This window comes from Vollenhovia emeryi, unplaced genomic scaffold, assembly GCF_000949405.1.
Source record: "Vollenhovia emeryi isolate VEMERY1.0 unplaced genomic scaffold, V.emery_V1.0 DF939174.1, whole genome shotgun sequence".
NCBI classification, from domain to species: Eukaryota; Metazoa; Arthropoda; class Insecta; order Hymenoptera; family Formicidae; genus Vollenhovia; species Vollenhovia emeryi.
In genome coordinates this window covers 783,463-811,407 of record NW_011967192.1, presented here as the reverse complement: position 1 = coordinate 811,407, position 27,945 = coordinate 783,463, and the positions used below count along the sequence as shown (strand labels likewise).

The window sequence follows — 27,945 nt, the reverse complement described above, 5'->3', positions numbered from 1 at the left end:
CGAGTTGCGTCCGGGTTCGCCGTACGAGCGATAACGGGGGCGTCAATCGAATCGCGATTGGGAGAGGATTCTACCTCGTGCACGCTCTTCCCTCCTTGTCTTTCTCGGCTACAGGCAACAGGTTTGAATTTATGGGACAATAAAGAGTGTGGTGCGTAGTGCGCGTGTCTCTCTCTCTCTCTGTATCTCTGTTTCTCTCTTTTCCTTCCCTTTACGCATTTCTTTCCTGCTCTAGGCCGCCCTTTCTCTCCTGTCCTTTCGTTGTGAAAAGAGCGAGCGGCGAAGACTATCAAACTCTCATAAAACTGTCAGCCGCGGCCACCGGGCTGACTTATGCGCGCCCCTTCCTTAGCCGCGGTTGGAGAACCACACGCTTTCGGGTCGAATCTGCACCTCGCGCACGACAAGCGCGATCCCGCATCGCAAACTTGTTAACGAAAGAGCGGACGTGCGATCTCCGCGGTCTAGGGGGAAGAAGCGGTCGGAAAAGTGGACCTTCCACTACTCACGGTCCCGCGCGACAATATGCAAGTACAGCGATCCGCACTTGTGAAACGTACTCGTCTTCCGTCTCCCGATCAGGAAGAGATACCATACGTATGATCGAGCTAAAATGGATTCGCGACGGGTGAAATCGGCGAAGATACGGCGATATTAATGGGCGAATCGTTTTCGGTCGATCAGTAAGGAACAATCGCGCCTTCGTGTGCCGCGTACCACCCCTTTTCTTTTTCATCCGTCTTGAGCGCGAGGCTATACAGTAGGGGGCGCGTGCGCGCGTAGCCCCCCTCGCAAAGCGGACGGAAGACTGCTTCTTGGTGACGTCGCGGCTAGAAGGCTGCAGAGGAGAACGAGAGAGCGATCGAGATACTTCTCCCCCACCAGCGGTTTCAGGGCTCCCGAATATCTCTCCATTAGCCCCCCTGACGGTGCTATCCCCTCTCCTTGACCCCTCTCTCGCCCTCTTTCTCTCTCTTACGCACACCCCTCTCATCGGTTCCTGTCACGTCGGGTAGCAGCCGGGCAACACTACCACACGACGAGCGCCAGCGGCAGCGGAGACTCGACGGAGACGCAAGGAACGGGGTTGAAGAATCGTACACGCCGACGGAGAGACCAATCAAGGTTTGACGAACGGCAGGGATTGGTCGAGGCGCTCCTCTGACACGCAGAGAGCGCGGGCACGTGACAAGCTACCGCACACACCGGCCTTCCGTTGGATCGCGGCGAGGCCTTCAGTACGATACCAACCACCCTTCGCGCACGCAACAGGAACGGCCAACTCGCGCGCGGGTACACTCTTCACCCTTTGCCGTGCTCGAGCCTCTGCTTCTGTTGCCGTTGCCGTTGCCGTTGCCGTTGCCGCGATATAAAGCCGTTTGTTAAGTGCAACACACACCTGTGACAACGTTCAAGCGCAATTAATCATCGCGTGAATTATTTTTATGCGCGCACATATGTGTTACCTCGCACGTTACTTCATTGAGGAGAGACTTTGCAAGGTCATCTTCAATGGGGCGCCTCGATAAGCTGTTCGTTACGCGCTACTGCACGGTGGGCCCACGAGTTCTCTGTAGGTAATCGCGACTCCTGAGATCGTAAAGAAGCAGAAGACAGTTTTATAGCCCAGGCCCACGTGGCCCTCATAAACTTGACTCGCAGGTCGGTTCGAATTCAGGCTCGACCCGCCTGCCGCCAGACGTCTGCCTCTCTCTCTCTCTCCCTCCCTCTCTCTATCTTTCTCTCTCTCTCTCTCTTTCTCTTTCTCTCTCTCTCTATTAGTCCTGAACCCCTCGTTCATTATCGCATCGCTTAGGGACGTGTTTCTCTCGCGTGTAACAGGTCGTGATAGCTGTGAATCGTTCGACGAACAAGGTGAAGCTTGTCGGAGCAGCTGGCCACGTGTGCCGCGCGATTTTCGTCACTGCGCGATTTTCGCCTCGTCGCACGATGACGGGTTTCTATACTTAATGACAGCGCGCGTTCTTCAGCCGCGCCTCAACCCAACCAACACAACGTCAGTGTCTTCGTTAATGACGGAACGTAGACGTGCAAAATTGTCGGTATAGTGACGTTGACGGCACGTGAAGGTACGTGAAGAATGAGTTCCTATCAGTTCGTCAACTCGCTCGCATCATGCTACGCGGGCCAACAGCCACAGCAACAGCCGAGACCAACCGCGAACTCGCCTGGAGAACCGATGCAGGCAGCATCGCCGGCCGGTGGCGAGTATTACAATCCGAATGCGGCGTCCACCAGCTATCCCGCGCCCTGCTACTCGCCTCAGCAGCATTATCCTCAGCATCCTTACGCCACGCCGGCGTCGGGTATGCAGCATCCAGCGCCGACAGGGATGATAGACTATACTCAACTGCAGCCGCAGCCTCGGCTGAGCGCGACCGCAACGTCGCAGCAGCACGGTATGCACGCACAACAGTCGCACCATCAGCAACCGCATCATCCTCAGCAACAACTTCACTCGGACCCAACGACGCCTCTTATGCAGAGCGCCTCGGCAACGTCGGCGCCGTCAACGTCCAGCTGCAAATATGCTGATTCGACCTCGTCCACCAGTGTGGCGTCCCCTCAAGATTTAACCACGTCCACTTCGAGAAATAGCCCGACGCCCTTAGTGGCACCCGGCACGAGTAAAGCCGCGTCCGGATTGACTTCACCGCCTGGTAGCTCGTCAAGGTCGTCCGTGGCTGCGTCCGCTGCCTCGCCGCCCAGCGGTAGCTCGAGGGGCGTCGGCGAGGGAAATTCAACGCTGACAACAGCATCTTCCGCTTCGTCGCCCGCTTCCTCCACATCCAGCACCTCTAGCACGGGTAACAATTCGTCCAACAAGGGGAATTCTTCCGGCACTAACCCGCCTCAAATATATCCATGGATGAAAAGAGTTCACATTGGTCAGAGTAAGTCACTAGTTTACCGTATCTTTTTCATCTTGTCGTATTAGAAATGGTGCTTCTCGAGACGCGTCTTCCGTTTCTTTTCTCATTTCTCAATGAGAAGGAACTTGCTCTTAATCTTATTAAAACGGTAAATGAGAAAATCAACAGTGTTAGCATTGTTTGATAAGCAATTTAAGTATTTTATTTATTTTATCGCTAGAGGGTTGCAACTCCATAGGATTACAAATTCTATGTATTTTATTTTATTCTTTGCTTTAATTTAACGATTTAATGTTTTGCTTAACATGTTAATGTATGTGGACGCGTATATTTCTTCATTTTAACTTTCAAAATGCCACCCATCTATTAAAAACGCACAGATACTAAATTACAGCTAAAATATACGATTTCACGTTATAAATCTATTTAATTTTGACGATAGCCATCTCTCCGCTCAAATGTTACGTTTTGTGTTTTAACGGTAAACACAGGACTATACGAGTTTCGACATTCACCGAAATATCACAATTTAAAACGCAAATATCTACTTATTTGTAGACATTTATTTATTTTTCATCGTATTTTAAGCGCAACGATGTGTTAATTTGCATAATGCTGCTTTCCGCGATTTTTATGCTAGAAGATTAGGAAAATCATTGACTTGGGAATAGCTTACGGTTAGTAGATTCTACAAATATTCGGCATTCAGTTTAAAGGCGGATGATCGTTGCAAGGAGTCATATATTTTAGACAACGGAGTAGCATTTGAGACAATTAATTAAGTACAATGTCAAAACGCATATTACGTATTGCTCAAAAGAATATTAAGCAGTATATATAAATATATTTTATATCGTGTCATACAATTACAAATATCTTCAACGAAAAGTACGGATTTTATCAACACGGATATTGCAAGAAATAAGCGGGCAAGCTATTAAAATGCGAGAGCATAATTATTAAGAATAATTGAAAGAGATCTCTATAAAATTACTCGCGTATTTTAAAACTGAAGTTACCGTCGTCGCGAAATAAATGAGAAAACGTTATTATCTATTAAAAAATTTGACGCACTTCGTAAAACAGTTTTCTGATTTTAATTTATATACGAGATATAGAAGATATTTGTCGAGTACAATTGTTAAATACCATACGAATAACGAGATGATACGAGCTAGCATTCGTCAAGTGTGAAATGTCACTGTATCGCTATTCTTGCCGCGAGAGAAAACAAATAAGGGACGAGACGATGAAGCGGAGACAGTGAATAACGTATTGAGCAGGTGAATAGCGATTAGGATACAAACGGAACAAACGCGTGAAAACCGCCGGCACAAAACGTCGGCAACTTCGTGCTCTCTATCTAAGATCGAGTGTATACGCGGAAATGATCTCGTGCCTCGCGGTTCGAGATACGAACGAAAAGCAAGTGCGGGGGTGCGGTCAGAGCCGGATAACAGTAATTCAGCGGGGACCAAGACTAGAGATTCACCTGCCCCCGTGGTTCAAAGAAGATAAAACAGCCCAGCGCGCTGGTCGCGCTCACATTAGTCGCCCCGCGTGATTTACTGCGCGGCCAGTATGATTCAGTCAGCGGGGAATTTGACGAAGAATTAATGGTATTATGATATCGTGTGTAACTCTATGTATGTGCGCCCGGGCCATAAATCAGGCTGCATTGTAAGGCGCGGGGGGTTGCCTTCTCCTTCTAGTTCTCTCGGGTTAGCTCGAACGAGGGCCTCAGATCGTTCGGCTCGGCCCCCAAACGGGATACGCGGCTCAGATCTTTCTTGTACAAGTTTCGGCTTCCTCTCCCAATCGTTCGCATCATGCCCGCCTGGTTAATGTAGCATCCTTTTACTTCGGCTTACGTCTCCGCCGCGATTATTTCGCGTACGCTTCGGCTCGCGTGAAGCGAAAGGTACGAGCAGACTCGCCGCCTCGTACCGATTGTAGCAATATCATATTGTAAAACCAGAGCCTCGTACACGTAGCGAAAAGTACCCTATCTGTTACGGGATAGGTTTCTAATATGTGATAGCAGGTTTTCAACACCTAAATTTCATCACAAGCCTTTTTTCGCAACGATTGCGCAATCCAACAATGAATCTTCCACTAAACAAATGTCGCACCGAGGGCAATAAATTCATGGGAGACTCAACTGATGATGTCCGTTAATTTAACAGAAACCCCGCTATCTCGTATTGGAATCCTATCTCGTAATAGGGGACTTTCCTCTAGGTATATATTAGCATGATATGGATCTGAACGGTCTTAGTGAAATTGGAATTAAACTGCAAAGCAATATTCGATAGTGACGTAAAAATTCGAGATTGCTGGTGATAAACATAATTAATTGCGACGATAACGCTGATAATTAAAGAAAATAATAAATAAATTTACATGTCAAGCAAATGAGAGATACATTTTCTATAAGTCCAAAAAACATTGGGTAAATAGCATTAGTCTATAGTGAGGAATACCATTATAAATTCTACTAACGTGAGAATAATTACTGCGTAGCAAAGAGTAGCGGCGAAGTAAAATCATAAATCTTGCGCGAATGCATGGAATGCCGTGGTTCTGAGAAGCTTGAAATAGTTATCAAGGACTATTGACCTGTCTTCTAATATCTTCAATGCGAAATCTTTGTCTGAACTCTTGGCATTTATTTACCGATGAAACCCTTTCAATTGCGTCCCGTTTGAAATAAATTTCAAGGGCGCCTTTTGTAAAAGAAACTGTTAAATTGATCTCAAACGTGAAACAGATTAATGATTGTTGATACAAATTTGTACTTGAAATTATGAAAGATTTACGAAACTTATTTGAATAAGCACACGGAAATCAAAGTTGCGTGCAAAATAATAGGCCAGTTAAAAGTGAAAACAAATAGTTTACGTCCACATTAAGAGGAAAATAATTGATTCGTCGAGATGAATGCTCACCAACAGATGACATTCCGTTTAGACTTCATCCAGCCGTTCCGACGCTTTTGAACCCGCTGCTTCTTCTGATGCATAAACGTTTGAACATTAGATTTGAAAAAATAAACTATTTATTAATAGCCAAAAGAATGAATAAAAGAATCTGGCTACTCGAAGTAGTACATCACTCTATGATTTTACTTCTTTGCTCTATGCGAGGGAAAATACATTTTTCATTAAAATATATAAATATATTATCATTTAACATATTTGTTGCATTATTTAATAATACATAAACAAGCAACAAAATCTTAATCGTATATTGTCTCTGCGATAAGAATATTTTAATAAACACGCATTTCTAATTAAATATAAGTTTAAGTTTAAACATAAGTGTTCAAGTGACATCGAAACATCGTACGATGTTATTCATAATTTCACAAAAATTATTTACTTGGTGCGCTGGTATGATTGTTAAATTTAAAAGGATTGTACAAATAATAGCAATTATTTGTGAACGGTTGGCGTAGGTAATTTAGAGAAAATGAGAAAGAAAGGAAGGATATTTTAAAAAGCAGGAAAAAAATGTGTGATTAGGCAAGCGGAAGGCAGATTTACTTTATAGAAAGTATAATAACACGCTGTGATTATTCTTCCATAAACGAAGCTGACGTAAAATAGTCACGAGAGAGAAAAGATTATGCGCTTTCTTTACGTGCGTCGTATCAATAGCAAAAAGCACCGCGGTCTCTGATTTTGATTATTTTATTGTAAAAGTTTTATCCCTGTCACGCTCGCCGTTTGCCAACTTGCTTCACATTTTTCGTCGCTTTAAATCATTTTAACTATCTACCAAATGTCGGAAGATACTCTTTAATAAAACTTGAGAAATGTTTTTATATAAATCTAGAAGAGGTTTTCGCTTTCTTTTTCACACGTTGTGGCACCATTTTGAAAATTGTAAAAATGATCTAAAATACGTCCTTGCTGCCGGCAAGAGCAGCCATAAGCAGCCATAGGCATGTGGGTCATCTTCGGGATAAGTAACAAGCCCGAGATAAGTATCTATCATCCGTCGAGCAGCAAACGCGAATAAACATGCAATTGATGCGTGAAATGAACAGTTGTGCAGTTTATTTCCGAAATATCGGGGCCTGCATGCGTGCGAGTGGGCGCCGCAGCCCCTGTTTAGATAAGCAGAAGGTCGTTTTCGTCATGGAGTCTGTAATTATGGGCCGATCACTCCGCCATAAATAAGGATGTGCGGAGCGCCGCGAGGAAAGGCACGTTTCTGTGTCCCGATTGATAGATGGCTACCAACGTGATTCCCAACGTACGAATCCCCCACGCCGGAAGGGTAGACACAGTCGAACCAGTGGAACTGGATCTCACTTAATGCCCTTAGCACATTTACACGTCATAAATATGTGATAGTTGGCGGAACAATTTTCTTGTCGAGGAATGGCGTCTACAAATGATTTAAATGAACCGTGATATTATGTCAGGCCGTCTTGGTTGCCATTTTATTCAATTAATTTGTCATAATTCTAAGGTTGCACGTATCTATACTAATAACGCAGCGGTAGAAAACGACCTTTCGTTCATTGAATTCTACGTACTGTATTTCGATGTGGTGCAGATGAAATAAGTGCCTTAAGCAAACATATGCACGCATGTACGTACGGTTACGGCGCACTAACAGGAGAGGGAGATACGGGGACGCGCTTCAAAGAACTGGTTTTACTAACCACATAGCATACTGCATTTTTACGCTGACGAAAATGTTTTTATTTCGAGACACTTAATCAATCCACGCCGTACGTACAACTGTTCTAAGACATTAGGGTTAGCAAAATCTAGGATTGTCCGTCATCGTCTAAAAATAATTTCACGAGCATGTTTCTTTAGAAAATTCACGCTCCGCATATTCTGCCTCGCGTTTATAAATGTTTGTGGAGTTACTTGTTAATTTAGTAATTAAATGACCGGCGACGTGAACGGTATTTTAAAAGGGGAATATTATTGCTGCTGCTATTTTAGTTAACTCAACGACATGATATACAAAGTAATGACGGCAATAATGACAGAAAAATTGACGACATGACCATTAAATTATTTGTGTCCTTTGTCTCTCACGATTATTATACGCAAATACTTAAGGGGGTCTACCGCATTCGGCAATAGGTGTACAAATTTTCGGCAATAAACGGCAATAACTTATGCAATATTAGCAAATGTTTCGCTTAACAAAAAAAAATGTTATAACTCTGAACTGTTTCAAACGAAATAAGTACCAATCTACACAGACAGTGTAGGAAACGAAGATAATAACTGCAGACATTTATCGCCGCTTTCGGCAATATAGGTGTACACTTTTTTGAGGTGCGATAAACTCCTTGCAAATACTATTGTGCAACGTACGTACACGGAGAGAATGTTCTCGTAACATTTATCCTGAAAATTATGTGATCGTGGGGCAGCAATTTTACGAGAGTTTTTGAAACTTTACCGCACATTCTACTAGTAAAATATGTACTGAGTAAAGTTGTTGAAAATGCCATGTCGTCCCACGATTACATGGCCTTCGGGGTGAACTTTGAAAGAAAATTCTCCCCGTGTACGTTTGTATAATATTAAATTTGCTTTGAATCGTTGAAACGTCGTTTTTCAAAATTCAGTCTTCCCGTCACTTCTCACTCGCGATCCTCAATTATGATGCGTGGGATCGGCCGAAGCGAAATGTGTCGCGCAACGAGAAGAAAGTTATCACCGTGCTGCAGTTTGCGTATAACCGCGGGAAGAGCGCGAATCACTTATTAGGACATAAATTTTCATTGCAAGCGCCTAGTGCAAACGGGATGAGCCGATGGGGTAATGGATGTGTGCCGGGGGCGAAGTGAGGCCGCCTGTTGCTGCGTGGCCCGGTCGCCACGGGGATCCTTGATCCTTATGCTCCTGCAGTCGCCCTTTCGGCCGACAAACCCTCCCCGAGGAGAAGATTCCCTCTTCTGAAAATTTACGAGCTAACGCTGAATGGCGTAGTAAAGGGCGATGCCGCCGGTACACACATTTCGTGGTTTTGTCGTGACGCGCGAATCGAAAAACTGCCCTGCAAAAATAACCGCAAGTATTATGTTTTCCTTCGCCGTATATCACGAGATCCCTTCAGATTTCGAGAAAATGTTTCGCCGCCACCCAACACCGCGCTGATTACGCACGAGCCGTAGTAACGTTTGCGCTAGAGGGCAGAGGGGAAGCGAAGGAAGAGAATACGAGATGCGAGTATTCAATTGTTGGATGACGGCATGCAACGTCAATTAAAAGTACACGGAGAGAATTTTCTTGTAAAATTTATCCTGAAACTCACGTAATCGTGGGACAACACGGCATCTCGAAGACTTTTATGAGAGTTTTTCGAAACTTTGCCACACATTTCACTTTAAGGGGAATTTTGTAAAAAAATCGACCAAACTGGCAAAATTGATGTTTATTTTAGTCGCTACGTTTCGACCCCTTTATCGGGTCCTTTTCAAGTACAATCTGGAAAAATTATAAGTGCTCAAACCGCAATATAGAAAAGGATTCTTTAGTGTGTATACGGACCAAAAAAAAACCTAAAGTTGATTGAACATTTTAATTTATGTCGAAACAGAATGGGTTCACGAGTCTGTGGTAGCAAATTCATAATATCATATCTGATATTGTTACAGTTGAATAATTAGATATTTTCGTAGTTAGATGAAATTAATAAATTTCACTTTACTAGTAAAATGTATGGTAAAAGTTGCGAAAACTCTCATAAAGTTATTGAAAATGCCATGTTGTCCCACGTGATTTTCAGGATAAATTTCCAGAGAAAATTCTCTCCCCGTGGTGATAATAAGTCTGATTTAATTTATCCGCTGCGACGAACCAATTTTACAATCGTATATCCTTTACGAATTAGACGAGGGGGAAACCGCTGAGGGCATTGTGGTGTACAGATTTGCGGCATTACCGGGCATTACTAGGGCATTTTTGGGGCATTACGTCTTGCTGAGACATTATAAAGATAAAATAAGATAAAATAAGATAAAATAAGATAAAACAAGATGAATAAGATAAAAGAAGATAATAAGATAAAGTAATGCCCACTGGGCATTAGTGGGCATTGGTGTACAAGATTTTGGTCAGCGGTTTCCCCCTCGGAATTAGATTATAGTAGTGAGATAACTATATTAAATATAAATGGTTACATATTTATAATTTCATGCGTTTCCCACGTGCATTATTAATATATATATCGCGATAACATTTCTGCACCTTCTAGGAGGTTCGCTAATGATTATTAACAACGCTCGTTCCGCGACGGGCGACTGTTGCGAGCCATCGTAATGCAAGAGTCGTGCGGGAAGCGTCATCGTTCGTCGCGACAACTCGATTTAGAAGATACACACAAGTTGCATGCAATGTATAATAGTCGCGTATATACCGGCCAGAGCCCGGCCGTGCCAGTGATAAATAAATCACGCGAAGATCAACGGTTCTGTGCACTTACATCATCCTTTTAAAATGTACAGCCTAATGTGATGTAATCAAATTCTCGGCCGTTTTGCTCCGACCGCCGCGAAACAAACTCTACCGTGAAATATATCCTGCGTAAATCAGATGTAGATATTTGTCATTCGTTGCTATTAGTTAAAACACCCAGACGTTCCTTCTCTGCAACAAATCGCTAAATTCAAATAACTATATCCAAGCTAAATAATCCTCCAGACGGTTCTTTCATAAATAAGTAAGCGGCATTATATATAGGAATTTATATAACGTCTTCAAAATTATTTTGTTCCGCGGCAACAGGATCTCATGTAAATTAGTCGAATGTAGTTGAAGCGAATTCCAACATAAACTCGAAAAGATAAAAGTAAAATAAATCAATATGTTATCAGGAAGATAATAAAATGCCGCGTATACGTTAAATATAAATTACTGCTGTCGGGCGCTATATTTTATCTAGTAGCTTAAAAAACATATTGAATTAAACTTATCTTGAGATCTCGTGACAGAATTTAATTAACGCCAGCAGAGAGATCCTTGAAGTAGTATGCAATTATTATTTATGTAATGTTGCTCGACGTGGACATCGCCAACGTTGATACAAACCCTTTCCACTGGGATTGAGTTTTTCAGGAACCGACACAGACTTTTTTCCACGCCTCAATTATCTAATTACTCCAATGCTTCAATCCATGAAAGTATAAACGCGCATTTTGTCATGGCAAGTGCCTCGCGCGGAATCACGCTCGGCACACAGCTCCCCTTTTTACTTCTGGCGCAACTATTTCGGTCCTGCTCGTTCAACTCATCGAAAGTAACACGGAGTGAACATTTCCGAGGAAGCTTTCTACAAAAGAAACTTAAATTTACCAAAGAAATTCTTCAAACCTATGGAGAAAGGTACAACGACCGGTGATCCCACACGTTGTATATTGTTTATCTAAACGAATAACGCTGATATATTTAATTCTTTTCATAAGATTTGGAGTAAAAGTAATTTGCGCGAATATGTTTATTGCTGAATAAGACGTTTTTAACGAGCACTCGTTGGCAAGCCTGTAATTATTCCCGAGAAAAGAATAGGATCATTACTTAAAGATGCGAGAATCGCGATCCTCCTCGCCGATACGACGAGAAAATCATGGGCGAAGATAGATTTTGGACGGGAACAGCTTTATTCCGCGGCGATGCTCTGGGTAAAGCGTGTTTGGGTGGTGCAGAGGCGGTCCTACCGTACACCCCAGCGACTCGGGACCATAAATAAATGCTTGCGCGAGGCTTATGTACCAGCACGAGGCGTTCTGAGGGCTTGCGGCACCACTCGTGTGGGGTAACTAGGAGGAACGCCATGGACGATCGGAACGGACAGCCTCCTAAGAGGAGCAACCTAACATAGGAACATAGGTACTGCATGATTCATAGAGGACGTGGTGTAGAGTTCGGGAAGGGACACGCGCTTCCGATGAGATTTATCCGCCCGACACGACGAATGTTACGCGAAACGAGGGACAAATGGCGTTTGTCGCAGCTGTCGATGGTCGGGATTTTATGACGCTTTTGGCGGGTGAAATGTTACCGCCGCACGTAATAATCTCGCGGTACACATCTCGAGTGGACAAAAAGTTACAAATTATCTAAACAGCGCATGAGAAAACGCCAATGTGGGTCACAAGGCACGATGCAGGTAGGCCAGCTTGTAAATTTTACTTTTCAAATGTCAATTCATATTCAGTTTCTTTCCACCTTTGTCCTGCGCGCCGGTTTCTATTCGGACATAACGCAGTTTTCTCTTGCGGGTGGAATTATTATCGTCAGCTAATTCACATATTCAAATCGATAAACGATTGGTAATTATATTTTTTATGCTACCCCCCATGAAAAAATATATTTAAAAATATATGTGTTATATAAATTGCATATATATACATATTTATATAGGTATATATTCTTGAGCACAGTAAAAATATATCGGCTTTACTTATATTCATCATATATTTTAAACGGCAAAAAATGATTTAATTTCATATATGCAGGCATATATTTCATATACATATATTCTAATACATCTATTTTATATATTAGATTATGTATTAAAAATATATTTTACATATTTCACGTAAATATATGGTATTTTCTTATATTTTTTCCATATCATAGGCGGCAAAAAATTATTTAATTAGTTATATGCATTCTTACATTTTATATATATACATTTGTATAGATTAACGTATAAGTATTGATATATTATATAATATATTTTGGGATATGTACCTTTTCATGGGGGTACATTTAGCATTCCATCCCTCCCTTCCCCGTACTGTAAATTATTCTTATTGCGAAAAATATTACCTCCGCCAGGACTCGAACCTGGGGCCTCCCTCAAACCGTGACGGGCGTCTTAGCCAGCTCGACCACTAAGGCTGTGTTGGCGTTTTCTCATGTGTTCAGTTTTATTTAGGTTACTTTAAGTCTATTATATTCCTCGCAAATTATCATTGCTGAAACGTATGGTCCGATTGTATGATTTGCTTTCACCTCACCCGCAAGTTTCCGCGGCGCGAGATGAGAGGCTCGGCGCGTCATCGGGAGGAATATATGTATAAATGTGCGAGCCCGTCGAATGAAAATTACGCATTTGCATTTTCTCCTAGCTCTCGATGGGAATAAATCAATTCGCAAGGTGACACGCACGAAATGTATGTATGCACGCACGTATACGCGGCTACGCGCGCGCCTGTGTGTTTTTGTTCGACCTTAGGCAGCTCGCATCACCGCGACGCGCTGTACCCAGACACGTAGAGAGTCGCAGCTGACTGTATTGTTCCCGCTGAAGGTAAGTCATTAATTTTCCCAGCGGCAGGAACGCTCTACGTGGCCCAATACACGTATGTCGCCAGCACACACGCGCGCGCGCGTGTCCGAATGGCCGTACGAACATTTATGGAACGCCGATGCCTACTTCGCGTGGTAATAGCGGTATATCGCCGCGCATGATTATTGTCAATTAGCAGCTTAAGAGTCTCTTAAACGGACCATTGTTGGGCTCCCAGTGAGCCATCCAAGTACGAGATACCGAACCCGGGTCCAGTCCACGCTGGTCGAGGACCGATGAAATTCCCAATGCCTCCCGCAATTGTTGTCGTTCAAAATTGCGTCTCGGAATTTTGCGGAATTCGCGAGACCGCTTCCGGTGTTTTCGGCGGCGAGACGGCGGTGATCGCGAAGACGCGGCAAGACGGAACAATGTCCATGAGGGATTATCCGAAATCGGACGAGAAGAGGGCCATCGGTCCAAATGATATGCGTGTGTAACCCTCGAAGGGAAGATAATGCATTCGGAAGGTTGTCGGTAGGTTTGAGTCGCGTGTGTCGGACGCGTCGGTCGGACCGTCGCCTGATGGATGGAGACGCGCGGGCCTCTATCCCTATTCTTCCTCAATCCGAGGGCTCTCTCCACCGTCCCTCCTCCAATGTGTATATATGTATGTATATGTACAGGCGCGCGCGCGATCACGTCTTGTGCCTCTCTTTCATTCGGTTGTATAAAGTAACCCCTCGGAGAGACGACAGTTTGTTGCGCGAGCGCTCGGGCTCGTGCGCGCACACATGCAGGCCTCGTATACGCGCGGGGATTGAATCCATGCAGCGAGAGAGAGAATGGATAATATGTTATTCTCGGTTCTATCAATCCCGCGGGGATGACCTAGTGCGGGAGAGGAGGATCTAATTTTAGTGGAATGGCGGTTTTAAGCGAGGCACACGACAGAGTTATCGAAAAGCGATAGGGATCAGCATAGTTTCGGTAGGACCTTGTACACGCGACTCGCGAACGGGCAACCCGTTCGCACTGTTTCGCATTCGGCAGGACGTTCCGGAGGTTCAAGGTCATCAGGACTTCGAGGCACGTACCTCAATATTCCCATGGTTCATGCGCCATGTATAAAAGAGACGAAAGAAAGACTGTACTGGCTTTTGTATGCTGTCAGCGAGTACAAAGTGCAAAATGAAGGAAGGGAGGTAGACGTGCGCGACGGTGGGGACGACGAGGCGTTAATTGAATTTGAGTCCGCGCGGATTATTGTGAAGCGTTTAAAGCGGCCAGAAACAAACCTATTTGCGTCAGAGAGCTTTCTCGTGGAAGATAACAAATGATCCGCGGAACGTCCGCTGCGCAAACTTCGGCATAAAAGCTTCAGCAAGGCTGCCACTCTCTTTCTCCCCTTTTCTGCATCCCTTCCCCCCTACGTTCCTCCGCCACTTTCGCGCCCTTCGTTCTTTCGTCACCTCGTTTCCAGCGTCTCTTCCAACTGAATCCCCGGCCCTTGAAAACCACTTGCTACTCCCCATTTGAATTGAAAAGCAATAGTTTTTGAATCTATTTATAACTGTCCGATGCACACACCCGGATGCGTCTGGCGGAAGAGGTGTCGTTGACCCAATTCGAGTATCGCGTCTCTTTTTCAGCAAATGAATTTTCCGCCGCGAGAGAACTCCTACCAGTTCTATCATCGCCATTCTTCGTGACAGTACACGGTTCGCTTTGACCCACTTACCTCGCGCGCGTCCATCTTTTAATTTTAGCGATGTCTATAAAGCGCCACGTAAAAATAACAAACACGTGTGACAACCCTCATTAACGTAGCGGAGGAAATCCCTCCCCGGGCTATATGATTGAGCGTAACAGTCGGCAATAAAAGGATTTCCATGCTCCGCGAGTAGAGCAGAAATTAATAGATCCTTTTGAAAGAGCGACTAGCTTCGTGTACCCCGAAGATTTATAACCGGCAACTTTCCGCGGTGTGGTCCGGCCGTGTCAGCTGTGTACCGATCGAAATAGATCCCGCGCGGATTCCGGTCCGAGCTCTCGAGGCGACAGGTCTCGGTGTCCGGACGTTTGGTAACAGGTGGATCGTAGACACCTAGAAGCCTGATCAGCTCGCGATCGTCCAACGTCGTCGTCCTCCTCGCTCGCCTTCCTTCGTCGTGGAATGTTGGACCGTTGATTTCGCTCGAGGAAGGCCGATCTTCGGCGCGCGATTGGCCGTCAGCTGCGCAAGTACGGGCTGCTCACAAATCAGCTCCGAGACGGACTGACGGAGCGCGCGGAGCCGCGCGCGTAGATAAATTTAAATTGTGCGTGGATTACGTTTGCTATATATCGCCAGACTCGACGCAACGTTTCGACGAAAATTCATGAGCGCCATTGGCTATTCACGCTGGCGGCGAGCCAGACGGAGGCGTGCGTATCGGATAATCTCCTATCATTGCTCCGACATCGGCGGGCCTTACATATAACTTAAGTCTTTACCTCGCATACAGATCAGCGCGAATCTATGTCCTAGCGCAGCTACGAATTGCGAAACAAATTATTGCGAGGACAAATTATTATGGCCTTAATATTTTACAATTAGATAATCATCTGACAACGGGGCACGCGCGATTATTAATGCCAACTTTCGTAAAGACATCAAATTTCTTGGCGCGCGATTAAGCGACGCAATTGACTTCTTTCGTTTATGTCATTTTTATACCAAGGTGCAAATCACACTCGCCAAGACGAGCGAAAATCTCTTGTGTCGAGTTTTGAAAATATGCGCAGCACGAATACACAAATATTAACTTTTCCTCTCGTTGTTATTCCGTGGAATTTGCCGAATAAAAAAAAGAGACGAGTAGAAAAGAACACCGACTACAAGCCTGTCATTAGTAACGTAGAACTCGGACAGAGCAGAAAACGAAGACGGGATATGCCAGCCACGCGATACCACTAGCTGAATGTCTCAGCTGAAACAGTGACAACTTTTAAGGGGACACTATCTTGTACGGTCGAACATGAGATCTTGAAGCCTTAGACCACCTATGTTATAGCGATGCAATCGTAATTGCATAATAGCCGCGGCGAACTGCTCGGGATTATTTATGAACCTCTCATTTTCTTTTGTCAGTACCGATGCTGTTTGGATGCAGACGGTGTTGGATATTGTAATTCTGAGCGTCGCCCGCTTTATCATGGGATTTGCAATGTAAATGGAATCATCTCCATTGCAATTAATGTTTCAGCTGAAATGCAGAGGGATTTTAATAAAGTCCGAACATTTTTTTAAGACCATTCCATTTTCTTCTCGCGTCGATCCTTTCGCGAGTAACGTACCGGCCGCACGAATGCCAATTCCGATCGAGTTAAGCATATAATTTTTCCAAAGCAACGGCCATACTAAGAGTTACGTAGGGGATAACTTTCGGAAACTTTCATAGATCCTCCCGTAAGCTTTGCCGTAAAAATTTGCAAACTGCCCCAAGTAAGGCGCGGACGATCGAACTTGTACGTGATTAAACCCACTTAAACGCGATTCATTAATACCGTGAGAAATTGGCGTCTGATATATCTAATGGTAACGAGATTTGAAACAATTCCCGCTGTTCATTACGTCGCGAAACTTGCGGATTTTTATTGCTTTCTTTGGAATTCTCAAATCGATCGTAGAGATGGAAAGAATTGATACGGCCGTACTTGAGCTCTCTCTCGTATCAGATAACCATTCAGATATATGCCGGGGGTTGAGGGTAGCAAAAGAGTTCTATATATACTTTCGTGGAACTTGCTCCCGACCGACATACTGAGCTTATACCTATGCGCGTACACAAACGCACGTCGCATACCTATCTACTCGCACTCGCGGAATGCAATACAGCACGGTCGCGATCACGAGATATTTTGATTCCTTTCTCAGCACCTAATCTGTAATCTATCACGAATAACGATATATAATATTTCTGATCTACACAGCCGACAAAGTCAGCTTAAATACCCACGCGTTACTTCATAGGCAAGCGAACAAACGATAAAGAGCAGTAACTGGGGCCCGGTTTCGCCGAACGTCGCTTAACTTTAATCGCGGTTTAATTCGCGTTTGTCTCTTTCGAAAGTAACAGTTGGAAAGGGACAAAGAACGAATTAAGCTGAGCTTACAGTTAAACAACGTTGGTGAACCCGGGCCCAAGTACATTTCTTTTCCTGAGGATTGTGTACAATAGCTTAGATATTTTTAACGTGTTAAAGTTATTTACGAGGGGAAAACCGCCGAGGGCATTGTGGTGTACAGATTTGCGGCATTACTGGGCATTACTAGGCATTACTAGGCATTTTTGGGCATTATAAAGATAAAATGAGATAAAATAAGATAAAACATGATAAATAAGATAAAATAAGGTAATAAAATTAAGTAATGCCCACTGGGCATTAGTGGGCATTGGTGTACAACATTTTGGTCAGCGGTTTCCCCCTCGGTTATTTATTATTAATGCATAGACTTTCGTATACATTTTTCTATTTATACAAATTACATTTTAATACTTGCTTTCAAAAGAATATTTTTTCTTCATTGTATTCTTTAATAGTAACAAAAATATTTCTAGCTAATTACATTGCCAACATACATGGAGTTAAAAGAGTTCGCGAAATGAGTTGAATAAGAAATGTAGGTTTTTTTAACTGGAATTTGTGTGAAAATAATGAATTTTACTACATATCTACTCATCGAGTCAGATTTAACAGTGTGCTATATATAATTCACGAGTATTTCAATGCAGTTATATTTTCAGTAGAGTTCATATCGTTTCTCGTTAACAAAAAATTTCTTTCACGTGTGTCACTTTCTGCTTTCACCGTGTTGTAGTTTGAAAGAATTTACACATATTGCGTACGTAGCAAGTAAAAAAAACTTGCTTACTCAAGAACCGAAGGAGTCGCGACAAAGAGTGTGAGCGCGTATTAGAAACCAAGAAGATCAAAATCAGGCATACCGGGAACACGCCATGGAGTCGGGCGGGATTTTATCCCAGTCACGTGTTACTCAGCCTTAACCAGCCGATCTGTCAGTCAGGCAGACGGAGGCAGTCGTCAGACTGGCAGTCGGTGACACGTTTGGTACAGGGTTCGGTGCAAATACACGCGCACTCCGCGTTCTATTAAGAGCGAGGCACGAAAAGGCTAGACGACACGAGGTGACATCGAGATGGGTGACGCGACATGGCCCTGCGCTTAGCCTGCCTCAGTCTTACAACGACGACAGCTATGCGCACCTCTTCGGCCCGCACATCTCTCGTTGCGTGATAGACACGCCGAGCGTTTTTATTTCAAGCTTTATCTCTTCGCTAAAGCTGCTCGTGCGTCTCGATGGGAGACTCCAGGACTTTACACGACTAACTTAATCGCCGTTGCGTGGATAACGTGTGAAGATATGCGATTCACTTCATTATAGCAACATTGACTGTTGGATGAAAACATTAAATAATTACTAGATAATGTATGGGAAAACGCAAAAGATAATAATGCATCGCCCTATGTATCTCTCCCTTAATTCACCCTTTTAATTTCTCATGTAAATTTGGATATTTAAGGTGATCTAATTACTCATTCTTGAGATAATTGCAACACCTAATTATACTGCAGCAAACAAGATAAGTAACATAGCGCGATCGATCGACTACCAACGCAATTGATTGTCGATAACGAGGCAATTTTACGGGATTTCGAAACAAATACATAAGGTGTTGCTCGCTCGGCCTTGTATATAACTAATTACTTACTCTTTTTCTCGTGTACGTAATATATTTATAAGGATTGTATCTCCTTCCGATCAATTATTTTCTGCGGAAAGTAAAATTATAAAAGAATTTCCGCGTCCCGAGTGAATTGACAAATGAGTGTACGATGCTCCCATTGCATCTGCTTAAGATTCAATGCGATTACGAAATTTATTACCGAGAGATATATAACGCAAGTCATGCGTATGATTACGGAAATTCAAGTTACAATAACATATTGGCTCGTACTCCCCTCGATGCTTTAGAATTTATAGTGCGAGAATAACTACTGAGATCACGCCAGATAGAATCTAAATGCTAATTAAACAGGTGTGCCTGACACGCGTGAAATTTAATCGGGTCAGCGATTACCGCGGTACTTTAATGCATCAAAAGGTATGGTCACTAAAAATAATAAATCACGAGTACATCGAAGATAAAATAATATCCAGCGAGATGTAACAGGCACACGTACACATACGCGTGTACAATTATATCATTCTGAGATTATTACTCCTGCGCATGTTCTTTAGGGATGATAAAAACTACGAACCTGTTACAGACATCAAGCAAAGCGTTGTGAGCGTATCGAGATCTCTCTCGTGGTATTAGTTGGAAGAATTAACATGGCGCGCCTAAGAAGCATATTTCAATCGCATATGAGCATCGTCGAGAGCTTTCTCACCAGCCTTCACCGAGTACATTCCTTTACACACCACATTGTATGGATGTCAGCGAGATATCAATACCGCCATTTTTATCGCCAAAAACATGAGAATGCGTGTTTCAAAAAAGCCATTCTTATCAGTTTGTGTACAGTCTTATATTTTATAATAATCTTACTTAACAAAGCGGAAGAAGAAATGGGTATACGCTAATATATTCCTTTACACACCACATTGTATGGATGTCAGCGAGATGTCAATACCACAATTTTTATCACCGAAAACATGAGAATACGTGTTTCAAAAAGCATTCATTCTTATTAATTTGTGAATCTTATATTTTATAATAATCATACTTATACAAAGCGGAAAAAGAAATGGGTATATGCTAATATATTTAAATCGTTATCGGGAATGCAGATACACATAACATGTATAACGAGACGATATAATAAATTTAAAAAATTTCGATAATTATGTGATAATAATGAAGTTAATGAAAATCAATTAATAAAAATTCCAAATTTTTGTTACACACATTGTATGGATGTCAGCGGGATATCGATACCACAATGTTTATCGCCATAAACACGAGAATGCGTGTCTCAAAAAAGCATTCATCCTTATCAATTTGTGAATCTTATATTTTATAATAATCTTACTTAGCGGGAAGCGGATACAAAGCGGAAAAAGAAATGGATATGTGATAATATATTTAAAACATTATCGGGAATGCAGATACATGTATAACGAGACAATAAAATAAATTAAAAGAACTTCGATAATTGTGTGATAATAATTAAGTTAATGAAAATTCAAAAGTACACAAGAAACCGAAGAATAAAAAGGATTGAAAAATTTTGCAACTCTCGTTACTACATTGTTTTTCGTTAACGAACAGAAGCATTCTATAATAATGCGAGTGACCGAAAAAGGAATTCCGTTTGTCTGTTACAAAACGGGTAGAGGTGCGCCGGATAAACGATATGCAGACCGAACGAGTCCGTGTCCAGACAACCAGAACACTATTTATTAAAAAGTCAGGCCACACGACCCAGCGACGTGTTACATCGGGAGGAAAGCGATAACACCGGACGAAGGGTCCTGTCATTAAGCCCGGTAGGAGCTTCGTTGTTCAACGCTCGCTGGTTGCCATCCTCTGCGAAAACGCTTTTCACTCTCGTGAAAGTGCCCAGTCCATGCTGCTCAGAGCCGTGGAACGAATCTTTAAACGTACTGTTATCAATGTTATGCGTAAACGCTCGAAATACTGGATAATTACGCACGCAAGGGAACTCTATACACTGAACAATGGGAAATATTTATTCGCGTACAAAAGCACTCTTCTTCTTGTCCTTCGTCTTTTTCTTCTTCTCCGACTTATCGTACATTTCATTATCGTGCATTTTTGCTCGTACGTACACACGAGTACGATTCAGCAAAGATTTATGTAAATGACTCGTTTGTTACGCGAATATTCCCAGTCGTACTTTCTACTCAGCTGCATCTTTATTTGTACGACACTCGTCAATTTTTTCCTCTTGACCTGCGCTATTAATGGCTATCTATTATAGCTGTAAATGAGCCGGCTCTTTAATATCCGCAGTGACCCGTGCTCACAATGAACCTGAAAATTTACGAACAAACGGCACCCTTGTTCGCGTAACACCTGCCGAAGCAACGAACCGAAGCCTATATTAGTGCTGCGGAAAGGGTCGAAATTACTAGTACATCGGCTGCATCGAAATTTGATACAGGTGCTATATGGAAATTACACGAATTCTTTCGATAATAAGATCGCAAAGCAATGAAGAACCATCTGCATCAAGGAAAGCATTTTTTTCCGCGTTTAACTTTTACAAGTTGTGATACACAAGATGTAGAGGAAGGTCTCGTATTATGAGATAGGCTGCTAATACGTGAAAGCGGAGTTTCTGCTAAATTAATAGGCATCATCAGTTGATGCCACCATGAATTTATCGCCCTTGGAGTGAAATCTGTATAGTGGAAAATTAATTGTTGGATCGTGTAATCGTTGCGAAAAAAAAATTTGTGTTGAATTTGGACGTTGAAAATCCACTATCTCATAATAGAGGACTTTTCTCTATTATCGTTAGCGAACGGTTTCTCGATGGAATCGCTCGCTTATTTGTCTCGATTCCGTCCTGACATTGTGAATCATGCGAGACTCACGTAGACCCACGGTCTATCCGCTGCACATTTAACTGGTGTTCACCCTCTGTCGGCTCTTTGATCTTTTCGATCCTGAGCACGTTGGTGCGCCGCCATGTCTTTGGTCCAAATCCAGCGGGTATGTGTGTGTCACAGCTTCCTAGTCAGAAGTGACACGTCGATCGACGTCGAAACCGTCATATCGACGTCGATTCGACATCGTTTCGACGTCGATCGACGAGTTATTTCTGGCTGGGTTCTATATAGCACTGGACTGCTACCTTCGAGCTGAGAAGTGAGGCAAGAGTCACTGACACACCGATGCACACATACTACTTTATTTACCTAACAAGATACGGCGGAACTCTTGCCTCACTTTTCAGCTCGAAGGCACCTGGAAATAGAATGCTGTTGAATTTTAAAAAATGAAGTGGCTCGAATGAAACGTTAACGTCACGGGCTGCCACAAACAAAAATAATTCACTCAATTGTCAACAATCTTTGTTATGGATTTTAATTTTAAGCATTGAACTAAATATCCAGATTATTAAGATAACTGTCTGATGTTTCTCATTTATATAATAGTGATGCTGTTTCAACGATTTTATTTTAATTACACTGATCTTGTTGATACAGCATCATTCTTTTTCCGCGTAGCAGTCTAGTAGTGTATAGAAGTCTGTGGCGTGTGTACGTACTGTGAGTTGTATGCGTGGTAGCGTAGCTTTGATACACTACCACACGTACTTATAATAAAGAATTGCCAGTAAGGTCGTTTCCATACTTATTCAAATTCTTTTTCTCTCGCTGGACCAACAAAATGTCGGATGCGCAGAAAGGATCGATGCAAAACGAAACAAATGACAGAGCACGCTAGTCATACGATGCATTAACGAGGGGGCTAGGTGGCGAATTTCAACACCGAAGCAAACGATGCGTGCGTGAATTTACTTTGGGTATAATCCCGTCGTTATTGACTCGCTCCAAGCGGAGCTAGCATCTCGAGACAATATATGAACCCTGTACAGTTAGAGGAAAGCGCAGAATAAATTCAAACGCTATCGATTGTATCGGAACATCTCTCTCGCTTTACACTTCTAATTTTCCGGTTCCCGCATTATCTTATCCGTTAAATTTCTAGGTATTACATGTACATGTTATCTTTTATTTGACGCAACATGTGCTACAAGTTGCTGTCTGTTTAAAAAGTAATTTACGTAACGGTATCGTTACATCAAGTTACGTCGATTTGATATAATGACGACTCATGCGGCGATTACACCGCGTTGCAAGTGACATTGGAGCTAAGTCGAAGCTCATTTCTGGCGTTGTTCGGCGGCGGATTTTTGCGAAGGAAGTAGGTGCAACAGAGTATCGTAATAATAGCGTTGCAAAATTATTTATGGCCGAGGCGTGCAAAGCAAATAGGTAAAACAGCTGCCAAGTTGACCAGCTCGCAATCCGCAGAAGCACTGGCGGCGGCATTAACCACAGCTCGTTGAAATAATTAACGAGATCGTCACGCGTTGCACGCGCCTCGGTACCTCCGGTAGTATGCATCGCCTGTGCTGTTTATTCAATCTCTCGCGCTTTTTCCACCCGTTTGCGATAAAAAGCGCGATTCATCTTAAACATTACGTACTTTGTATAAGTAAATTACTGCACAAAGATGTTTGATACGCGAGGGATCAATCCATCTTGGTCGGTTCGTCAGCACCCTTTGATAAAATCCATATTTATGTACGTCTACATTCTTCCCAATGAAATGACGAAAATTGTCGATTTCTAGGCACGGTGAACGCGAACGGTGAGACGAAGCGACAGAGGACCTCGTACACCAGGTACCAGACGTTGGAGCTGGAGAAAGAGTTCCACTTCAACCGCTATCTGACGAGGCGGCGTCGCATTGAGATCGCGCATGCTCTCTGTCTTACGGAACGTCAGATAAAGATCTGGTTCCAGAATCGGCGTATGAAGTGGAAGAAGGAGCACAAGATGGCGAGCATGAACATCGTGCCGTACCACATGTCGCCGTACGGGCACCCTTACCAGTTCGCGCCCCACCCCGGCCAGTTCGCTCACTTGGCCACATAGGACGAGTTCTCGCCCGCCGAGCTCGGAGCACACGCTGTCCGGTTCCCCGGGATGTACGGCGAGCAGAACTTCTAAAAAGGCTTTTTCCGCCTTGGATCCCGCGCTACGTCACGACGCTGTCGCACTTTGTGACTTGGCGGGATCGAGGAAGGGACTTCACTTCCAGCAGGACACATGGTGCGTGCCGCCGACCCCGCAATGCGCCCGACGCGACGGCTCGGCCGTTGACAGAGGAGCGAGAGATCGTGTCCTTCCTTCGTATGTCAATAACGTACTTAAATTATTTACGCGCTCATTCGGCCTGACTTACGGAAGGGAGAACTCTGTCTGTGTCGATGTGCGAGAGAAAAATTGTCTCCTTCCTGAAACCGGAGCAAAATCCGTTCTCGCTCGCTTTCGGTCCGCGGACACGCAAGTACTGTCACTGTACGACTTCGAAGTTGAAGAAAAGCCAAAATTTTCTGCATACATAGCGCCGTGCGCCCGACTTAATAGACTGGACGCGCTCCGAGGGGCTCTCGCGCACGTAATTACCAGATATTAATAATGATAGTAACGATGCGGACGAGAGACCACCTCAGCGGGTGAGATAAAGCCGAATCTCTAGTTTAAGGTGTAGAAAGCAACGATCTAAGTAATTAATTAATCAAATTACGAATTAATTATCTCGTCTTGGCTGCACACTGTTTCACGTTAAATTGATCGCCGGTTGATTAACAACGAAATTGGACAATGTGCTTGTGTATCTATTTATTGTTTCTTCTTCTATGCGTCATTCTCTTGTTTAGCCGAACGCATTCGTGGGAAAGGGTCTTGCGAAAGACACGCAGTAACTTCAAGAGAAACATATTTTCACGTTAAAATCCCCGTATCGTAGATCGTAAGGCGCCTATTAATACTCAAATTATTCTTCATTGGTCTTGAAAGGAGAAGTGACCTTTAGAAATCCATGTTGATTGCGTATAAATTATGCTGACTTTTATCAAGTATTCTTAGAAAATAAGAAATGGTTGGGACGCGGCAACTACATTAGTAGAATAATAATGAAATATTCGTACAGCATAATTTGCATGTGATTTAAGTATAATACGATTATTGTAGTCAATGTCTACAGAATTGATCGTAACTACAAATTTTTACATCCGTGTACTTGTAACAACTATAATATTATAATATTATAATGTAAATCATATTTTATAATATTATAATATTTTCCATATCAAATGTCCGATTGGATCTCACCCCCTCTTCACATACCCTCTTGTTTTACAATGCAAGGAGCTACTGAAGAAAAAAAAATCATACACCCTAAAAAAATGACGAATCTTTTCCCGAAAACTGACTTTCGTGTCACGCTCGACTTGCATTTGCTCTGTTCTGGAATATTAGTTTTATTAATGAAACGGTGTGGACAGCTACGACCCAGCTCTTTGTACATAATTTGCAGCATAATGTAACCAATGTCTCCCTGGAGCAGCCACGTTGTTCCTATATTGTCGATACGTAGGGAAATCTCGCGCGGAACTTACTATTCATTTTATTCTACCGCATCAAGCATTTTATCGCGATGATTGATACAACAAATGAACTATTATTGTTTCTCGCGCATCGACTATAGTAACTTTAATCCACATAGGAACTTATTAGTTTCCATAACCATAGTTTTAAAAAGTCCGAGCTATTAAATAAAGAAGAAAAAAAAAGAGGAAAAGGAAATGTTTCGTGCGGTCGAACGGGATAAGTGACCCCGGATGCATTGTGAGTACGTCTGACTGCGATGGTGCAATGTACGTGCATGTAGCGCTGAATATCTAACGCAGAATTGCGTGCACGTGCTGCCTGATTACGCGTATTTATCGGTGCAGGATATACATGAACGTGTGGTTGAGTGTAACAAGAAAAATGTCGATTGATTCCTTATTGAATATACATATTGATCGAATAAGGAAGATCTGAGAAAAAAAGATTGGGGTATCGACTAGCTAACCGGGAAACGAGCGCAAATGTGTAAACTAATTAGCTAGTATTCGAGTAATTGATTATCTTGTGATACGACAGAGGTGAGGAAAGCAGTCGCTCTAATGCTTATTGAATTGTCATAGCCGCGCGTTACGCGATGCAAATTCGGAAAAATACAGGGAATTTAGTATGTGTGTATGTTGTTCGAGATTCTAAGCGGTACAAGCGAGAGAAGAAACAAATAAAGAAGAGACCTTCTAGCTAGACTAGCATTGAATTGTACATAATTATTAAATATATAACGCGATATCGAACGAGACTCGTTATCACTGTACGAGGCGTTAACGAAAGAAGACCTTTCTTTTGTCGTATAAATTATTAATTACGTCTTGTTGCTAGACAAGAGACTGCTCACAGTTAAACAGTACTTTGCATTCAATTAATTTTAGGTGTGTAAGTGAAATAATTTCGGTATCTCTGTATTTAGATCCGTCGCGCGCAGAATGTACAGAAATGTGTTTCTTACAGTCAGGAGGAACTGAACTTTTCATTTTTATTTTTTTCGTTATCGCCTAGTACGCTATATGGATATTTAAATAAATCATAGTGAACATTATTATATTATTATTAATATTATTATTATCATTATCATTATTGAAATTCTTGATATTATCTTTATTATTGTATCGAGAGTGAGTCTGTTGCTTATGATTTGGTCGAGTGTTAATATTGTATTTTATTTGTTTCGTTATTATTATTTTTGTTGTTTACGCCGCGTGTCGTACAACACGTTCCGTACCTATGAATGATGTGCACAAATAATGCAAGATTTGCATTACTCTTTTACACGAGATCCATTGCGGGATACGTGGCCGTGCTATCTCGATGCTCATCGAAAATCGATTCGGTGTCGTTCGTAGCCTGCGCCCGCAGTTTGGCGAGGTAAGAGACGGAATGGAAACTGCAGATATTTACTATTTATTCGTCAGGTGCAAAGAAATGCGTTCTCTTCAAGTTAAATTAAGCTCAAGTATTACTTTCGCCTAGCGTCATTCAAATGTTATTTCATTCCATGTAATATACGTAAAATAGCCTAACTAAAAATATTTACTTATTACATCTACGTAACCTAGAGCACCGTACGTGTAAGATCCGTATAATTAAATATAATTTAAATTGTAATTATTAAATGGTATGACGTACAGAAATCACCGATGTCCATTTCTTTACTGGAACCCGTGAGAAGCGGAAGAGTTGATGCTCGTCATTTCGATAGAATGCCCTTAACACGAGGCGTATATAAAGTTATTAAGTATATTATACGTAATCATTTTATAAATTAATTAAGTATGTTAATAGCCATGCGTAACAAAGAGAACTGGACCGGCAATGTTAATTATGACGCACGATGATAATTATTATGTTTATAATTGCTGATACTTTAACGCGTCCGCTTTATTGCTCAAACGTGAAACACGATAAGTTTATGTTGAAGAATCGCGTGGTGACCACGCGGGTTATCTAACCGCGATACGGATTCCTCTTTACTAATAATGCATCTCATTATTTTAATTAGGCAAACGCACCGAGCTAAATCGTCCGCGGAAATCCGGAGTCAAATTTCAATTAGCGGTGCTGACCTCGAATCGCTTTAATTTTATATTAAAATGAATTAGCCTTGCGGAGCTAATCGCGAAATTCGGCCGCCGTCAGCTCACGTTCAGATCGACGTTGTACACGCTTGACCATGGACAGTTCACATTTTATTCAGTCCGAGAGGGACCGCCGCGATAAGAATCGCGTATCGGCAGCAGAAAGTCGTGTGTGATAAAGCAGAGTCACACCCTCGAAAACTACCGAAGCGGACAGGAGTCATGTAAGAAGAAAACAAGAGAAGAAACGAGGCTTAACGCAAGTCACGGTCCGTCACAAGACTCACTCAAACGACCAAGATCGTCTAAGCTACCGACAATGACGACGCGAATTCGATTGCCTTCGTAGGTGCACCTTTGTTAGGGAGTGCGGCAAGGTAACCGTGACTTTCGGTGTATAGTCCGTAACGGAATACTGGTATAAGGAGGCGCTATGGCGCCAGCCTACCGTAAGGTCATG

At 42.8% G+C, this 27,945-nt stretch overlaps 1 protein-coding gene across 3 annotated transcripts; it reads left to right on the top strand.

Annotated features, from left to right (window-relative positions):
- LOC105563579 (homeotic protein Sex combs reduced) lies at positions 1 to 27,044 on the top strand. 3 transcript variants are annotated; one of them, XM_012015278.1, is made up of 3 exons: positions 1 to 121; positions 1,843 to 2,915; positions 23,570 to 27,044. In XM_012015278.1, the coding sequence occupies exons 2-3, from the start codon at positions 2,102 to 2,104 to the stop codon at positions 23,872 to 23,874; spliced, it is 1,119 nt and encodes a 372-aa protein (XP_011870668.1). In that variant the 5' UTR covers positions 1 to 121; positions 1,843 to 2,101; the 3' UTR covers positions 23,875 to 27,044. The 3 variants fall into 3 exon arrangements, with proteins under 3 accessions (XP_011870668.1, XP_011870667.1, XP_011870666.1); XM_012015277.1 differs by lacking the exon at positions 1 to 121 and adding an exon at positions 133 to 151; XM_012015276.1 differs by lacking the exon at positions 1 to 121 and having other exon boundaries at positions 163 to 2,915.
- The last annotated feature ends 901 nt before the right edge of the window (positions 27,045 to 27,945 follow it).

Excerpts from the sequence above, each read along its gene's own strand:
- LOC105563579 (XM_012015278.1), top strand. The coding sequence starts at position 2,102 with ATGAGTTCCTATCAGTTCGTCAACTCGCTCGCATCATGCTACGCGGGC. Across the intron at positions 2,916-23,569 it reads AAGAGTTCACATTGGTCAGA|GCACGGTGAACGCGAACGGT; the intron begins GTAAGTCACTAG and ends GTCGATTTCTAG.